The sequence below is a fragment of the Thermobia domestica genome, chromosome 6 (assembly GCF_964235325.1).
Source record: "Thermobia domestica chromosome 6, izTheDome1.hap1.1, whole genome shotgun sequence".
Taxonomy (NCBI): domain Eukaryota; kingdom Metazoa; phylum Arthropoda; class Insecta; order Zygentoma; family Lepismatidae; genus Thermobia; species Thermobia domestica.
Genome location: NC_137459.1, coordinates 237583930 through 237602185, shown reverse-complemented (window position 1 = coordinate 237602185; position 18256 = coordinate 237583930). Strand labels below are relative to the sequence as shown.

The 18256-nt window shown below is 34.2% G+C and overlaps 1 protein-coding gene across 3 annotated transcripts in view; it reads left to right on the top strand.

The window, feature by feature from the left end:
- Positions 1-18256, top strand: part of Strip (striatin interacting protein) — a 239683-nt gene that overhangs the window by 68128 nt on the left and 153299 nt on the right. For all 3 annotated transcript variants that reach the window (XM_081762663.1, XM_081762661.1, XM_081762662.1), the window contains exon 6: positions 10892-11056. In XM_081762663.1, the coding sequence (XP_081618789.1) occupies positions 10892-11056 (165 nt within the window). The remainder of the gene's footprint in view (positions 1-10891; positions 11057-18256) is intronic.

Sequence of the window (18256 nt, the reverse complement as noted above, 5' to 3'; positions counted from 1 at the left end):
TGTACAATAAAGTTTGTTGCAGCATTCTCTCACCTTATGTGCATACATTTTCAGACGACAGGAAGCGATGAATTTTAAACGACGTTTAGAAAGATCACCAGGAATAACATTTAAAAATAAAATGAGATTTAAAACAGATGATTTTGTTAGGTAAACCACTGTTTATATAGTCTTTCAACTCTTTTTTAGTGGGGTCACTTGGCTTGTGTAGTATCTGTAGTTACACGATATTTAATAATAGCTTGCTGACCTCTTTTAAAATACAAACTTCTCTTTCTTTACTTTATTTGTGTTTTGAATATTTTTTTTTTTTTTTTTTTTTTCAAATTATAAGTGGAAATTGCTTTTGCAGGCGTACATAAATTTAACTTTTACAAAATAAAAAGTAAACTTTAATATAAGTTTACAACATTTAGTCACTCATTCACTCACTCACTGACTGAGTGAATGATTCAGTTGTATAAGAGTTGATATTACGAAACGGAACAGCTATCCAGACTCGCAACCACATATAATCCTAATGTGTATAGAATTCTACAGTCTTGAAAATCACAGCAATAACCATCGGGGTATCGCAAGAAATATGTAAGATGTAACAATTTCAAACGGACGAAGATAATTTATCATCATACTTTTCGGCAGTCGAAAACTTCACACCATAACATTTTTTTTCCTTAGAAAATGCACTGGTAACAAAAAATGCACTACAACTGGTTCCTTTTTGGCTAATCCAAAAATATATATATAAGTTACAGATGTTATCTCAAAATGGTTTTACTTAGAACAGTGAGAAAATGAGTAGGTTTCATGAATCGTTTGTTTTAGTGAAAATATAATTTTTAAATTCGTTTTATTGGTTTCATCACGTTTTTTTTTTTTTTTCTTTCTTTGCTTCAGCGAAACTGCTGCTTTTTTGCACAGCACATACATTCGTGTCTCTGTCATTATTGAATCTCTGGATCTTGTGACTTGAAAACGAATCTCAATGCAGTCTACAGTAGGTTGGTTAGTAGTGGATCATATAATTTCCCATATTTCTCAGAAGTTCTAGGTGGACGTAGCCTCATATGCAGGGTTATTCTGTGGATTTTTGTTTCGTGTTTCATTTAGTCATTCCACGAATTATTTCGTTAGTATTTCATAGTATTTTTCTTCGTCTCGAGGGTCCCCAGTTTCACATTATCTTAAAGGGCAAAATATTATATAGTCCCTTGATCTTGTGCATGATGCTTAAAAGGAGTTAACTAATTACGCATTTCCAAAATATTAGTCCAGAAAACTGTGGTCCCTGTTAGAAACGAAACAATTTAATAGTCAGTTGTCGATGTCATTAGACGAGAATACAATGTATCGCATTGTTTTATTCGGAGATCATCCCGAATTATTTCGTCTTGGTCTACGTAGCAACAAACACGACTAACGTTTAAGAAAATAATTTCTGGAACCTACGTTGTGCTAAGTTATAACATGTTGCCTCTTTTCTCTATTAACACCAGGATGCGCTTTATACATGCATAAATAACTAAGTGGACAGAACAGGGTGGATTGATTTAAATCAGTCTGATTTAAATCACGATTTTAATCAAGATTTAAATCACTTGATTTTTTTAATAAAAATCGTTGATTTAAATCAAATTCCGAAATAAATTAATTTAAAGTGAAAATAAGTAAAATCCCGTTTCTGTTCTGTTATTTCGATTATGGAAGATAATAATCATAATACAATGAGACTCAAATGTATGTACAGCACAGCATGAAAACTAGTATCATGCAGAGGATGATTAGGAAAAATCCCGTTTTGAACGGATAACGGGAGAATCCTGCTTTCTTCTGTTCGTAACATAGGGTTTTTAAATCGTTAACTATTCCAACGGAGAAATCATCATCGACATTTAAGACAAAAATTCTTTTATGTTCACGTCTATTTGTTTGTTTCCAGATAATAGGGGTGTATTTAGAGGGGTCCGATCCCCTTTCCGAAACAAAAAAATAATATTAATAATAAAACTTTAGGCGAAATTTATGTACTAAATACATAGAAGTTCCTCGGGATCGTAATACGGCAAATTTTGGATGCGTTAAAATATCGAATAATACTTTTGATAAAGTGGATTCTTTCAAATATCTAGGATCAATATTAACAGACGAAAACGATATTTACGAAGAAATTAAATGTCGACTAAAAGCAGGGAATTCGTGTTATTATTCAGTTCAAAATCTCTTGTCGTCACGAATTCTGTCCAGGAATTTGAAGATTAAAATATATATGCCTGTTGTTCTCAGGGTGTCTAGCAAGTAAGCATAATCAAATTCCCTGACTTTCCCTGACAAAATTATAATTTTCCCTGACTGTCATTCTTTTTTTCTTAGTAACTCATGAAAAGTAACTTATATTTAAATCATGAAAATGAAATCTTTCAGTTTTACGTCCCACGGTTATGCCGGTTAGGCTAAAGGAGACGGTGATGATGAGTAATGAATGAAATGAAGAAAATGGGAGGAAACGGGAGAACCCCGAGAAAACCCACGGCCACGGTGTTTGTCCTCCACAAAGTCCACACGGCGCGAGCTGGGATCGAACCAGGGAACCCAAGCATCGGAGGTGAACGCTCTACCAGTGAGCCACCGCGCCAACAACTATATTTAAAGTGAACTGTAAGTTTTCACCATTGTTTATATGCTTATACAATATTCTACAAACGTAAACGAACCAATTCATTTACCTGTAATTTATGACTATTTTAGTGGCATTCCTTCACCCCTCACAGCCTGGGAAAGATTTTTCCCTGACACACAATAAAATTCCTTGACTGCTAGACACCCTGCTTCTGTATGGTTGCGAAACATGGTCGCTTACTATGAGGGAAGAACGTAGACTGAAATTATTTGAGAACAAGATCCTGAGACGAATATTCAGACCCAAGAGGAGCGGGAAAGGGGGAAACTTCATAACGAGGAACTACATAATTTATACGGTTTACCAAACATTGCTAGAGTCACCAAGTCTAGGAGACTCAGATGGGCAGGTCATGTAGTCAGGATGGAAGAAAATAGGAACACTTTCAAATTCTTAGCTGGAAGACCAATCGGAAAACGACCATTAGGAAGATCTAGGCGCAGATGGGATGACAATATTAAGATGAATCTCGCAGAAATAGGAATACAAAATATAAACTGGATCCAGTTGGCTAAGGATAGAAGTCAGTGGAGAGTTTCCGTGAACGTGGCATTGAATCTCCGGGTTCCATAGGCCATAGAGTTAATTTTGGGCGAAATTTATGTACTTTATATGTATTTCGTGCCGCTGGCTAGTTTCGATTTTTTTAAAATATACTCCTGCCAAATATCAGGAACTTTCGTGAAAAGAAAAGTGTCATGTTGATAAACGTTGCTGTACGTTTCTTCCTTAATGCTTAAGAAATATTGTTTCGGATTGAAATAGGTTAACGATTGAGGATTAATTCAAAATTAAACCAAAATACTTTTACTTAAATGTCATAATTGTCATTTAATATTAATTCCTAATGTTTTTTCTCCAGTTCGCGACTTGTATTATACGAGGAGAAAGATTTGATTTAAATCAAAAAAATCGATTTAAATCAAAAAAATCAACAAAAATGATTTTTATTAAAAAAATCATGATTTTTTTCCACCCTGGGACAGAATATAGCTTCTAAGTTGTGAAATACATTCACGAAATTATATTTTCAGTCTCTTATCTTGAATGAAAAATCAGGTTCTCGCAGCTTATATTGAAAAATGCAAATAGAATTTGAGTATTGTAATAGATGCCTGAATAGATAGGAAAGTTCAAGATAATCTTTAAAATATGCATTTTAAGATAATACGAAAATAAAACTTAGAAGAACGAACTCGGAAGTTAATTTCATGAAAATAAATAAACGAAATCGGAATAGTCTAGTGGAATAAGAATTTCAAACTCCAAAATTCGATTCCGATTTGAGACAATCGAGTAGTCGTCTATAAAGAACAAAGCATCCGTGTAACAGTTGATACCCCCATAAAATAATAATAATAATAATAATAATAATAATAATAATAATAATAATAATAATAATAATAATAATAATAATAATAATAATAATAAAAGGCTAAACTCTTACAGGAAGTGAAAAAGTACAAGAGAAGTTTACTGACATCGAGATGCAGAAAGTGTTGGATTTATCTGTGTAACGATTTTAATTTCATGTAATTTTGCATTCGTATTATTGCATAACATAATTTCGTGCTTCCATTCATTTGGTTTGGTCGTGGTAAACTATATAAATACCAACGCAAAGAGTGAAAAAGTTACTGACTGGACCCGGGATTTTCGGCATACCGTGCCAATGCGTTAACCATTACGCCACCCAGTCGGCTTCCCAGAACAGCCACTCACTCTCTCATTCTCCTCGAGGTCGGTGCTCTCATCTAGGACTACGTGTTTCAATAAACAATACACCAAATTTCTAATCTATAGGAATAATTCTGGGAAGCGGACTGGATGGCATGGACGCATTGGCTCGGTTGCCGGAGGTCCCGGGGTCGAGTCGCGGTCCAGTCAGTCACTTTTTCACTCTTTGCGTTAGAATTCCCACCTGTAGAGGATTTGATGTGTAAAATAAATAAATAAATATAGATTCTTTCCTCCTTTCATTAGTATATGAAAATATAAATCAAATTATAATTATCTGACATAAACCTAATTAATTCGTTGTGATAAAGTGTAATATAAAAATCGCGCCTTAAAGAAATGAATAATTTTGCTTAATGAAAAATATCATTCGTGCAGGAACTTAAAAATAGACTGAAGTGTATTGTATAATGTACCGTCAAACGGGACAATGCTGATACACTTTTTGGGTGAAAATATATATGTACGGGTAATTTCAAAATGATTACAGCTGGAATTGCAAAGAAAATTATTTTATGTACATCCTTCCTAGATCTTCACATTAATACAAAAAGGGATTAATTAGTGTTAACATATTACAGAAGTAATAATAATTATTACTGTATCAGCATTGCCCCGACCTCAGGCCAATGCTGATACAGTCAGTTGAATTGCCATTATCTTGACGTAGATGTCTGTCAGAGGGACAGTGCTGATACAGCGGAAAGAGGTGCTCTTTTACCTGATTCTGTAGATATGTAACATGACATACTTCTGGCAGATTTTGTCCATTTACATACAGGTCACATGGAAAAATGTTGTGCAAGATAGTAGAAGTTCTGCTAGGCGAATTGGGTAACAAAATAGTGTAACTGAACCAAAATACTTTCAGCATGAAACCTTAATGTACCAAGGAGCAAGACAATTCTCCAAAAAAATGAAACGTGACAAAAATTATACGTTCAAGAAAAACATTGAAAATGAACACTGAAAAACAAATAAAAATAAATACACCTATTCTGCTTCTGTGAATGTAGTATACATATTAATGAACTTTTGCTGCTGATCCGTTGTGTACAATACCTATACCATATCAAAAAAAATATGCACAGTTGAAACAAGCAGCATATTACTTGTGTTTTTAAAAAGTACCAATGCTTAACACAAGCATAAATGAAACAAAATAATCAGATTTGGCACAAAAACATAGGACTACATATCAAAAGTAATCTATTTACTGTACATTCAGACCCTCAAATGGAACTGAAAAACGCATAATAGTGTCCCTTCTGTCTAGGACAGGCTGAGGCAACGGCAGGACCACATCATCAGCGGAAACAGTTTCCACATCCTCTTGTTCTGGCCAGTAAAACATAAAGCACTCATATTTTTGCGAACAAATCTGACATCATAAAAATAATCAACTACTTGAATTACTTGGCCAACAAAGTGTTTCATTGATTTCTTTCCTAAGTATTTAACAAATAAACACTGTTCAACTTTAATTTCATACGATTTTCATGTTCATCAGAAATATATATATATATAATATCAATAAATACCATTGTCTTTGTACGTTGTTTTGTTATGGGTCATTATCAGTCACAAAATGGGGCAAGTAAATTAACTAACTATGAATACATTATTATTGTTCAGCATTGCCCCGGTGTTCAGTATTGCCCCATGCCTCTCTTTGAATAAGGTCATTTTTAGGCAATACAACTTGGATCACCACTACAGTAATAGTTGGAGATAGCGATACTGATACATTTCCTACAATAATCTGCCTGGAAAATATTTCTAAATTTCATTTGTCAAAAAGTACAGACCTCTTAAATTGACCCACGAAAAATGGCGAAAATAGGCCATGTACAAAACATTTTCTTTTGGCAAAGTGAAGCTAAAAGTACACAATGTTAGACCTGTATTACTTGTATATCTGCAGAGCTGATGTACATTTTCAATTTACAGATTTATTGCATATTTTATACTCAGGGCAAAAACGAAAGCTTTTTCCCTTTTTGTTCAGGTTTATCCCATGTGTTCAGCATTGCCCCGGTCGACGGTGTATTAAAGATAGATTGGTGAATGAATCATACCTTTCATAAGTAGTCAAAAATACTTAACGAAAGTGTTGCAAAAGAATTCGATTTGGTTATTTTAAGAAGAAAAAAAAAAAAAAAAAAAAAAAAGATAATTTCTGTGGCATTAACTAGGAAATTACGGTGTCTCAAATTTTCGAAACCTTGATACTTTTTTTTTTAATTATCAGTGATAAATTTACAATAAACTAACTTCCTTTTCCGTTTGCTTCTTATTATTATATTTATTTATTTATTTATTTTTTTAAGTAAATTCTTAAACTTAAAATTTGATATATTGTTTGTTGAAACTGTTAGACACAATTTGTGGCTAAATCATGGCAGTTGTTGTTGATTACTCGTGTAGTCTTCAGGGAGTTCCAAATCGTCTTGGTATTTGTTGCAGTGTTGGCTGGTTTGTGGTTTAAACCAGCTGTTAAAAAAAAAAAAAAAAAAAAAAAAAAAAAAAAAAAAAAAAAAAAAAAAAAAACTGGTTTAAAAAACTGGTAAAAAAAAAACGAAAAATGCTTTAAATCGTGTGAACTTCATGCTGACGTCTCCACATATGAAACCATCTGCATTACGTTTATGTACTTTTTGCCTTTTAATCAAGGGGTCCCGTGTTCAATTCTCGGTCGAACCACAACCCATGAAATGAAATCTTTGAATTTTGCGTCCCACGGGTATGCCGGTTAGACTAAAGGAGACGGTGATTATGAGAAATGAATGAAATGGTGGAATGAAGAAAGTGGGAGGAAACGGGAGAACCCCGAGAAAACCCACGCACACGGTGTTTGTCCACCACAAAGTTCACTTGGCGGGGGAACCACAACCCATTTTTCAAGTGTAAACGAAGTAGTGATTCGAGGTGTTTCTTTAAGCGGAAGTCTTCTCCGTGATAATCTTGGTATTTCATAAAGATGTTAAGCCTAAACATACGAAACGAAACCAAATTATATATTTCTACTTGCCTGAATGCCTGTAGTTTTATAAAGAAGCCAAGGTTGCTTAAATATATTGATAGAAATTGGCAAAATTTATCAACTGCCAACGCAGCTTTCAACATCAGCTTGGATTTGACTTTGTTTTAATTTTATTGAATGATATCTACATACCAAATTTGTAATTTAATACCTCAGTTTTAGCGTAGTGATTATGATACGTTGACCTTAAAATTTTATATACAAATACATTTAACACGGGAACGGTCGACAGGTGAGCGCAGCGCTCACCCTGGTTTATATTTTCGTTTCAAAGCCGCCCTAGTGGGGTCACAGACTTGAGACGCCGTCTAGCTGTTTCTTGATGTGTCTTGTGTGTGAGAGTCAAGTGTAACCTTTTCATTCTCTTCTGTTGGAGTAGTTTTGGCCTTATAAATGTGACTATGCGTATTTTATGAGCACCACGCTCACCTGTCGACCGACAGCGTGAGTGATTTTTTTCCGAGATTATGGACAACAAGAAGGAGCAGACTCAGCTACGGCTTGCGAAAAAACAGAAGAAAACGGTACGATATGCTGGCTGTCAAGTGCCAATCTGTGGGAAACACACTGTCAGCATCTTCTGGAAGTGTAATGGGTGACATCAGTACAGTGATGAGACATGGAGTAGAACAGCGTCTTATTGAAATCCCTACTGTATGTATCAAGAGACATAAGTAGATTGTTTACAGTAAGGTATTTATATCTTTAATTTCATTAGAAATTTTCAACTCAAAATATAAATAGTATGAACATATGCAGAGCATATACTGAAAACTCGCTCTAATTATGTAAATATTTTTTTCTTATGTAATCCTTATGAGATAATGACAGTAAAAATGTTATTCTATGCGACAATGATAATCAACTAATTGTATTGTTTATGGGATAACAGAAATTGATTTTATAAAAAACTCTGATAATAAAAATAGATATAACTTGTAATAAGAAATGGTTTTATATAAACGCATTATAATTTTATTTGCGATTTTATTTTAATAATAATAATAATACATCACAAAATGTCAACATATAGAAATGTGTTCAAAATAAATCCATATAAAGTCATAAACAGCTATAGAAACGATTATATTGTAAGTGAGCGCCGCGCTCACCTGTCGACCGCTCGCGTCACAAATCAATACTCGACCGTTCCCGGGTTAAAGTAATAACAGAATTTTCCCATTGGCTAAGGTGGGAGTTTCCCGATTTATATATAATTGTATAATGTTTTTACTTGTGTAACTGTTTATCTTTTTGTCCTTCTGAAATTACTCTTGACAATTATATTAACAACTAGGCCTGTGTAAAGATCAGTACAACGTATTTTTATCAGGAGGCCTTCGTGAGTGAGTCGGCAATCGCATTTGTGACCAATTAGGCCCGGTTTCGTGTTGAACCGGGACATTTTTTTCTTGGATGAAGCCGAGAAGCGGTTTGGATTCCGCTTTAAGCTTATGTGACCCCTTCCAGCATAACCTTGTTGTTGCATAATAACACTAAGGCGAAACAAACTAATTTCTGTCCATATCTAATATAAATACATAGAGTAAATTATTTAAACCAAAAAACCTGGTTTAAACAAAAAAAAAAAAAAAAAAAAAACCACTTTTTTTGGTTTGTTTTTTTCAATAAAAACCATGTTTTTTGCCAACCGTGATTTGTTGTAGTGATTTCAGTTTAATTGCGTAACGCGGCATAGCTATAAACTAAGGCTGAAAGTTTTATTCATATAATTTTGCTTACTTACTGAAATAACTCCCTCTCTCCCGTTTCGGCCATCTGAGGAAACATTATTTCAACTATTTTCCTCCGGGCTTTTCCATTTGCCCAGTATTTATTCATTCGTAGTCGGTGTTGATTCTTTCTTTCTTCAGTCTATGTCTGTCCCGTTTTCAGCTTCTGCTCCGATTGGAAGCTTTGGTGTTTCTTGGAGTTCTTTAAGCGTTTTCGTTCTTGGATGTTTCAGCATGTGACTGCAGGTTCATTTACTAAATGTAGCAAAATAATATTTAATTTATTTTAAATTATTCGAGTTCTTGGATTATTAGTTCTTAATATATATATATACTGAGAAAATTTCTACTGTTGTTTACTAAATCCTGTAGGTAGTAGTCGGTGTGCTCTTCTGCACATTCAGGTAGGTAATGATTATTGAAAGAAATATGGTGCAGCGTGTCAAAGTTGTCCACTTTCGGTTCCGCAGAAAATGTCCAGCTTACCCAATTGGCCAATTTACAGAGCCAACTTGCCAATTGGCCAATGATAGCATTTTCATCATTCCTCAAATATCTGGCCAAATTAAAAAAGTGGGCAAATAAAGCAAGTTGGCAAGTTAGGTGACCAACTCAACAGGTTTTACTGTGTATTTATAAGCACAATATATTATTTTAAATTTTGGCCATGTTATTTAGGCATTTTGTATCGAATATACAGTTTGAAAATTCTAATCTATAGAAATACTTCTAACTGGTTTCAGGTACCGTTAGCATTTATTATATCTGTTCGTTATGCTGTAGTACTTATTCAGTTTGACTCAATTAGCAACAGGAATTCTGTGCGCGTGATCGAAATTTCAAGCTCTATTGAGACAAAAGCCCGAGTTTAGTTGTTCTGATCCCACTTTAAGGGGGAGAAGCACCCGTCTCATATAGTCTCGGTACTCAAAAGGAACGTTTGTAAATTAATGAGAGCACTGCGAATAGTTTCTTTTCAAAATTCTCGTGTTTGCGGTATACGTTCGTGGAAATAAGCTGCAATAGATTCCTGTAAGTAATACTGTAGGTAGTACCTACAATATCGTGTGAGCTTCGATAAAATTTTATAAAATTGTTCAATGTAATTCTTACTGCCTAACGAACGGAAATTTATATTAAAATATTTCGGTCAAGTTGATTTCTGTATATTAAGAAATATATATATATATATATATATATATATATATATATATATATATATATATATATATATATATATATATATATATGTATTTCTTGTTGATTATGGAAAGCTAGAGTAAGAGTGGGAGCGATAGTTTTTGAACTTTATTCTCTGGTGTCTAGTAGTAAAGGGGCGTTTACACTTGGTCGATTTAGTCGCACGACTAAATCGATTTAGTAGCACGACTAAATCGACTCGCTGCATTTGCCACTAAATTGAAGCAACTAGGCCGAATCAGATCATGGATGTGTTCAATTATTTCAACCACAGAAAATAGAACGTCTTTTAATTCAGTTGCCAGTCGATTAGTCGCTTTCGATCAACAAGCGATTAAGTTGAATTCCCGTTTACACGGTCGATTAAGTTGAAAGTGACGTCAATTCAACTGAATCGAACGCAAATCGACTAAGTGTAAACGCCCCATAACAAAGCCCAAATATAGTTTAATTAGTACTACAGTGTGTAGAACTAAATATGTATATAAATTTTCTCTATAGGCAATCCAATAGGTGATGAGCTGCTGGCAGTCAAACTTCTGGGAATGGTTACTCGCTTCTGCAGTGGATCTGCTCCTCATTTTCCGATGAAGAAAGTTCTTTTGTTGCTATGGAAAGTTATTCTTGTCTCTCTAGGTGGAATGGATACATTACGTCATTTAAAAAGTAAGTATCCCTACGAGAAACAAATACTTCCAAGATATAGTTCGAAACTATAATAATCAATATATGCTAAAGTTCTGTCTCGTTTACTTGCTAACATATCCAAGGAAATGGCATAGCTGAAACTTAAAATTGGGCCAAGATTCGTATTTCAGAGTTCGCTTTCCTAAGTGAGACAGTGGTCCACAAAAGTTGATATCGTTCTGTCAGACATTTTACAATCTTTTTTCCACATGTACTTTTATTTTGATCAGTGATGGAACAGTCACTGTTGGTATATCATATAACATTTATGTTATTAATACATATAAAACACACAGAGTGATACTAAAATTGTTTAAATGAATTTCTTCCTTAGAGAGAATAGTAAACAACGATTATGATGTCACAGTATAATCATTAATTAATTTTGTAATTAGCGTTGTTATAAATGTATGCACATGTACCAGGTGCTGAAATAATAGTGAACTGAGAGATAGCTATTTTGTAGGAGGCCTTCGGGAAGGAAATGAGAAGAATGCGTCTGTCCAAAGTTACAAAAGGTGTCGGAAACAACGTAAAATAAACCTAAAAGTACATAGCTCAAGAATTATGGAACTTGTCGTAATTAAGTGAAGGAATTACTATCTATTCTAAATATTCATGTTTCAGAATCATGTGGTAACGGCATAACGAGTAGTATAAAGAAGTTTAGAATACAAGGAGATTATTTAAAGTACTAATTAAGCTTAAAGGGCAATATTCATGTACATGTCATTTAAAGATCATTTCATTTCTCTGTTAGTAATCGAAAGCAACTGGTACTACCTTTTCCTTTTGTGTAACAGCAAATATTATTTTTAGGAGTTATACAACCACACACAATATTTTATCTCCTTTTTTTCTTTATTTTTCTTTTTCTTTTTTTGAAATATGTAATCAAATTTTGATATTAAAATATAGTTTGAAAACGTTTCTAAGGACGTATTTATTAATTTATTCCCGATTACAAGTAAAAATTACGAAAGTACTTCATATCTTTCAACAACCACTTCTTTTTGGAAATGCTTATGATTGTTTGATAAGAGCAAACAATTGTTACCTAGCTGCTTGTTAGAAGGTACAAATGTATGAAAAAAAAAAAAAAAGAAAGAAAAGTAAAAGGAAAAATCTTATTGTTCAACTGGCGGAGAATGGATTTTATTTAACGACAATTGCTTTATCACTTAGATCAGTTTTCCAAATCATGTTGCATATCTTCAGGAAGGGACGAAAACAATCAAGTTTTAAATTACTATTTTGTATTTGATTATCTGCAGATGGTGGAATAAGAGAAAAAAAAAAAATGATGCTGGATTGGAGGGTACTGTAACTTTGATCTCCCGTTCTCGTGGCGTCTGCCGGTTTCTATTCCGTCTTTTAAAACATCAAAAAATATTTAATTTCAAATCTCTTTAAAGTAGTTGGTTGTTTCCTTAAAATAATTAATCATCTGGTTATTTGAGATTTGCTTGAGAAATTCCTTGGTCAGTGACAAAAGACTAATACGCGGAAGACAGGGACTCGATTTATCCTTAACCAGCTATTAGATTTTGTTGTGTTTCGGAACAGTGTTTCATGTGCACTGTTCTGCGTGAAAAGAAGCTAATTTAATGTACAAGTAGTTGCTGGTGTAATGTTAATCTAGTTAAATAACGTGAAGTGAATTTTCATGTAAAATGTTGAGTCGATTTCATTCTATGAATTACCTGAAAGCTCTTAATGAAGTTCATGTGCGGAAACCAAACATCGCTGGGAAATAGCTTCAACTTAATAATGAATGAGCGAAACGAAGAAGAATTATTTAGGAGAATCGACCAAGAACGTTAGAAATACTTACAAAATTATTCAAGACTAAGAAGTTTAACATTGACTCAGTTTCGACAGTAGTTCTTTTTAATGATTATAGAAATGACATTAAATGTTTGTAGGTTGGTAGATGCAGATTTGTATCACACATTATTATTACTATTATTTACTAAACATGTTTTCATTCATAGTTTATTTATTAAGTGAGATAGCTGGAATAATGAAGAATATGACCATCGACAATAGCTTCAGCGATGCTTTTTTAGGTTTTCCAATAGGTGTCCTATTTTCTAGGGAATGCTACATGCAAGAACTCGGGACGAGCTAGTTAATCCACGAACTTCCTTCACTTATATCATCTGTAATATGACACTTGACATTATCGCCTTAGAAGTTCGTGCAACATACGTAAACCGTTAAAAACGAAATCATAGTCTTCTACATATCGGGTTGTCTTTCATTGTTGAACTACTACTAATTTGGTCACTTTGTTGGGTTTGATAGCCAATGAACTTCCATTAGCGTAACAGCTCTAGGAACTATTTTCTAGATAGCAAACTATTCTTGCGGCATTGTAGACAGGATTTGTTGTGGTGTAAACGTGCAAAAAATAATTTTATAGTTATTCAATTTACACACAAGGCCGTGAAGTGCTACCGGGAGAATTTATTATTGCGGTAATTCAGTGGTAATACAACAGTTGTCAAATTTGAGAGACCTGACTGCAGTTCTCTTCCAGTTGAATGATAATATTTTATGTTTATCATACATTTGTACCTTCTAATGACCACCTAGAGTCAAGTCGTTCTCACTTACCAAACAATTACATATTATAAGCATTTTCAATGAGGCTCATTCCACGTCAAATCACCCAGGCCACGTCACCCATCAATTCAGATTTTAGTGAAACTTCGTGTACTTGTTAACACTACTAAGGTATGAAGACCTGTAAAATTTTTCTTCCGAAATCCTAATAGTCTGTGAGAAATACGAGACCAAAGTTTCAGAATTTCAGGCATCCCTGTCGTTCTCGAGGTCATCTAATATTTCGTAGAGCTTAATACAAAAATTCATATCTCAGTACCTAAGTAATGTGTCACTTGGAGATTTCTACCCGAGGTATATGTAAGTCTGTAGAGCTAATAATAATAATAATAATAATAATAATAATAATAATAATAATAATAATAATAATAATAATAATAATAATAATAATAAAACATCAAGATTGCTGTACATTAAGGGTGAAAAATGCACCCTTGCACTTCAAAATAGTTATTTTTGTGTAAATTTCTAATTTTACATAATGCGCATTATCGCTGTGAGGCGGACTAATTACCTTGTCGCTCTTTTTTTTTTTTTTTTTTAAATTGAACCTTAAGGTATGTTCTAAGAGACTGTAAAATAAAATTAATGTTTTTTTGAATGCTTCGGTTAGTAATTCTCGTTTAACTCTTCAAGACCAACGCGCCAACTTTTTGTGTCATCTGTAAAGTGTTATTGCCATTGATGCAAGCAAGGTATTGGCACATTATTGCTCGATTCACTCACACAGGTCTCAAGTAATTACTAAGTATACGTGTTGTTTGTGTTGAAATGTGTGGGGGTTCAGAGAAGCGGGATAACCAGGCTAGAAACATTAACTCTCGAAATTTTATAGTTTTTTTTTTCTGTTTGCCGAACTATTAATATAATCAAAGTGAATTTAATGTTAAAATTGAATTAATTTTCCAAATCTACAGTCCATTATCTTTCAAGTAAAGTAGAAATGAAGGTTATATAACAGTCAAGAGGAAGCCAGTGCCAGATAAAAGTCCTGCCAACCAAACAACCTAACCGTACAAGCTTTTAGTCATAATGCAAAGTTTTGTATGACTTGAAGATTATACATTTATTTAATATATTTGTTGATATATGCATCTATAGTGTCAAAGATCTTACGTTCGTAGTTGTTAAATATACAGGGTGTCTCAAAAGTTCCCTGACATAGGGTAGCTGTTATTATCATAGTCACAACAAAATGTAAGAGGAAAAAGTTTCCAAATATGATGTTTTCAGTCTAAAGTGAAGGATTTTTTTTTCTTTTTTTTAAATCGGACTAGCCGTTTGGGCTGTGCACTCTTTATGCACCCAACGTTAAACGAAAATGCAACGTTGCTATTAATAGAGGGGCTGGGGGAGGTGGATCAATTTTGTAAAATTATGGTGAATAGGGGTCATGTTTTAAATGGGGGCTGGCCAAAGACACGTTAGCGTAAAACACAGTAACTTCATTCACTTATGTTGTGAGTCCAAGTAAATGGCAATGTTGCGTTTTCATTTAACATCGGGTACACAAAGAGTGTATAGCCCAAACGGCTAGTTCGATTTTAAAAAAATCCTTCACTTTAGATTGAAAACATCATATTTGGAGACGATTTTCCCTCTTACATTTTGTTGTAACTCTGATAATAACCGAGTTACCCTATGTCAGGAGACTTTTGAGACATCCTATACACAAGGACAAATGTTCGTATCATGAGCAACCGAATAAAATACTTTCTCCATCTGCAGTTCTAAACTCACTGTTATTTTTAGAGTTATTGTGTAGCTTTCAGTATTTGAGACGAAGTGAGATTGACCGAATTTGCAACTGTGGGAGGGGAGTAAATTTCATTTCCTCACCTCAGAACTTTTAGCTGTGAATGTACACGATGCATAATAAACTATCAAATCTAATGCAGGACTAGTTACGGATTGAAAATCGTTTAGTTAACGCGAACATGCAAGTTGTGTCTTGAACTACCAAGCTGACGTGAAAAATCTTGTCTGAGCAATGCGAGTAGAAACATGTCTAATCTTGCCTGATTCTGCATTGTTGCCGTACATTAAATTGTTCATTTCGGTTTCAGCTGTGTTTCTGTGCAGATGTTTATGTCGTGTTGATTGCTTAAGACTGAATACTTATTGGGGTTGCTGCAAGATAGTGTTGTTCATCCTGTCAAGTAATAATTTGGCCTACAACGATGTCGCGAAGTGAATTAGAACAGTGCAGTGTAGGAAAGGATACTACAAGTGAATGCTATACACGGCTATACAAAAACAGCTATACACGGGTGGTCAAATTGCATTGTATTATCAGTGCATCCGAGAAAGAATTGTTATCCCAAAGGAGTGGAATCAGTTCTGATTTATTAACTAGTGTTTGTGAACATCATAAAACATATCACTTGAAGAAATATGAACATTATCAGACAAGTTGTTTTGATCCATTTAATTGCCACAAAAAAACAATCACTAAGGCTTTGCGAAAAGTAAGTGTTGATTTTGCTAATGAAATTAATAAAAACACTGACTCTGTTAAGGCTATTCCTGGACAAAAGATATGCGGTAATTGCAGAAAAAAACTTGGGATTTTCTTTGAATGCAAAGACGTGGGCGGATTTAGTGAACACGATGTATCTGTTTTAGAAGAATCTGTCGCAAAAACGAAACTGTAGAGCATCTTAATGTTTCACTTACAATATTAGGGGAGTCACCTCTAAAATTCCATGCCATTCCGTCACACAACAAGCCTGCATATGCTAAAAGAAAGCTTGACTCAGTAAGTCTGCTCTGAAAAGCAAAATAAGCAAAGTTGTGGAAAAAGAGCTTGTCTCTAAACAAAATTCTTGTAAAATTTCAAAAGATATGAAACAAAAGGCTCATGATATGGATAAACTTCTAGATTTAATAAAGGCCAAACTCCAAGGTAAAATCACTAGAAGAGAGAAAGTGTAACTGTTAACTTTAGTGCCCTCATCTTAGAGCAGGAAACAGATTGTCGATTAATTTAATGTAAGTGAATATGCCGTCCGGCAAGCAAGGAAAGTTCTGAAGAATAAAGGAATTTTAGCTATTCCTGAATTGAGAAAGGGAAAACAGCTGAGTGAAGATACAATTCAAATAGTAAAGAATTTCTGCGTTGATGATGAATATTCCAGAATTCTACCTGGAAAAACAGGGAGTATTTCAAAAAATGTACACATGGAGAAGCGATTATTACTTGGGAATTTAAAAGAATTATACTCCTCATTTAAACATCAACATCCCAACGTTAAAATTGGATTTTCTAAATTTTGCACGCTACGTCCTAAGTGGTGTGTATTAGCAGGTTCTGCTGGGACACATTCCGTGTGCGTGTGTACAATACATCAAAACGTTATTCTCCTACTGCATGCATGTCATATAGAAGAGACATTTCAAGACTTGATCCGTCATCTGGTTTGTTCTGTGTACAGTCGAGATTGCATGATGAGGCATTATTCCGAGTGTCCCTCCAGTGAAAAATTGAGGCAGTTTCTGATTGCAAAATTCAAGGATTTTGATCCTGGGGAGGAAGTAACATATTACCAGTTGATATCAAAGGACAGAACAGGATGGTGAAAAGTACTGTCACACTGGACGAGTATGTGACAATTTTGATACGAAAGCTTGAAAAGCTTGTGCCACATTCGTTTATTTCCAAAGCATAGTCACATTTCTTAAAGGACAGAAAGAAAAATCTTGAGCCAGAGACAGCCGTCGTTCTGATGGACTTCAGTGAGAATTATTCCTACATAATTCAAGACGAAGTTCAAGGGTATCATTGGTCTACTGATTCCTGTACCCTACACCCAGCAGTACTATATACACGTCTTCCTGGATCTGCTGACCTGACTGTTTCAAGTTTGTGTGTGATATCAGATGACTTGGAACACGATGCCGCATTTGTTTATGAGACTCAGAAACAAATAACTTCTTTCCTGAAAGAGCAATTTCCATATGTCAAAAATGTAAATTACTTTAGTGATGGATGCGCTGCGCAGTACAAGAATTGTAAAAAGTTCATGAACTTCTGTTAGCATTATGAGGATTTCTCCTTAAGTGCATCATGGTCATTTTTTGCTACAAGCCATGGTAAATCCCCATGCGATGGTATTGGTGGGACAGTTAAACGTCTGCGTACTAAAGAAAGCCTTCAAAAATGTTCTGATTTTTTAAATACGCCAGAAAAAGTTTTTACCTTCTGTAGATCTCGCATTGAACATATAAATTTCAGCTTGCTGAAAAAAAAAATCTCTCATAGATACGCGCAAAAAACTACAAAATCGCTTTTCTGGTGCAAAAACAATTCCTGGAACATGATCAATCATCAGTTCTCTTCTCTAAGCCAAACCTCGATTGGCACAAAGCGAATCAGTGCTGATCCAGATTTCAGTTCCATTTTTCATTTTACTGAAGAGAGGTCATCTTCTCGAATGAACATCGCGGACATCATCACTAATTCGTATTTTGCATGTATTTACGATAACCATTGGTTTTCTGGGTTAGCATTAGGTACAGATGAAGAGGAAAATGATGTTGAAGTCAAGTTTA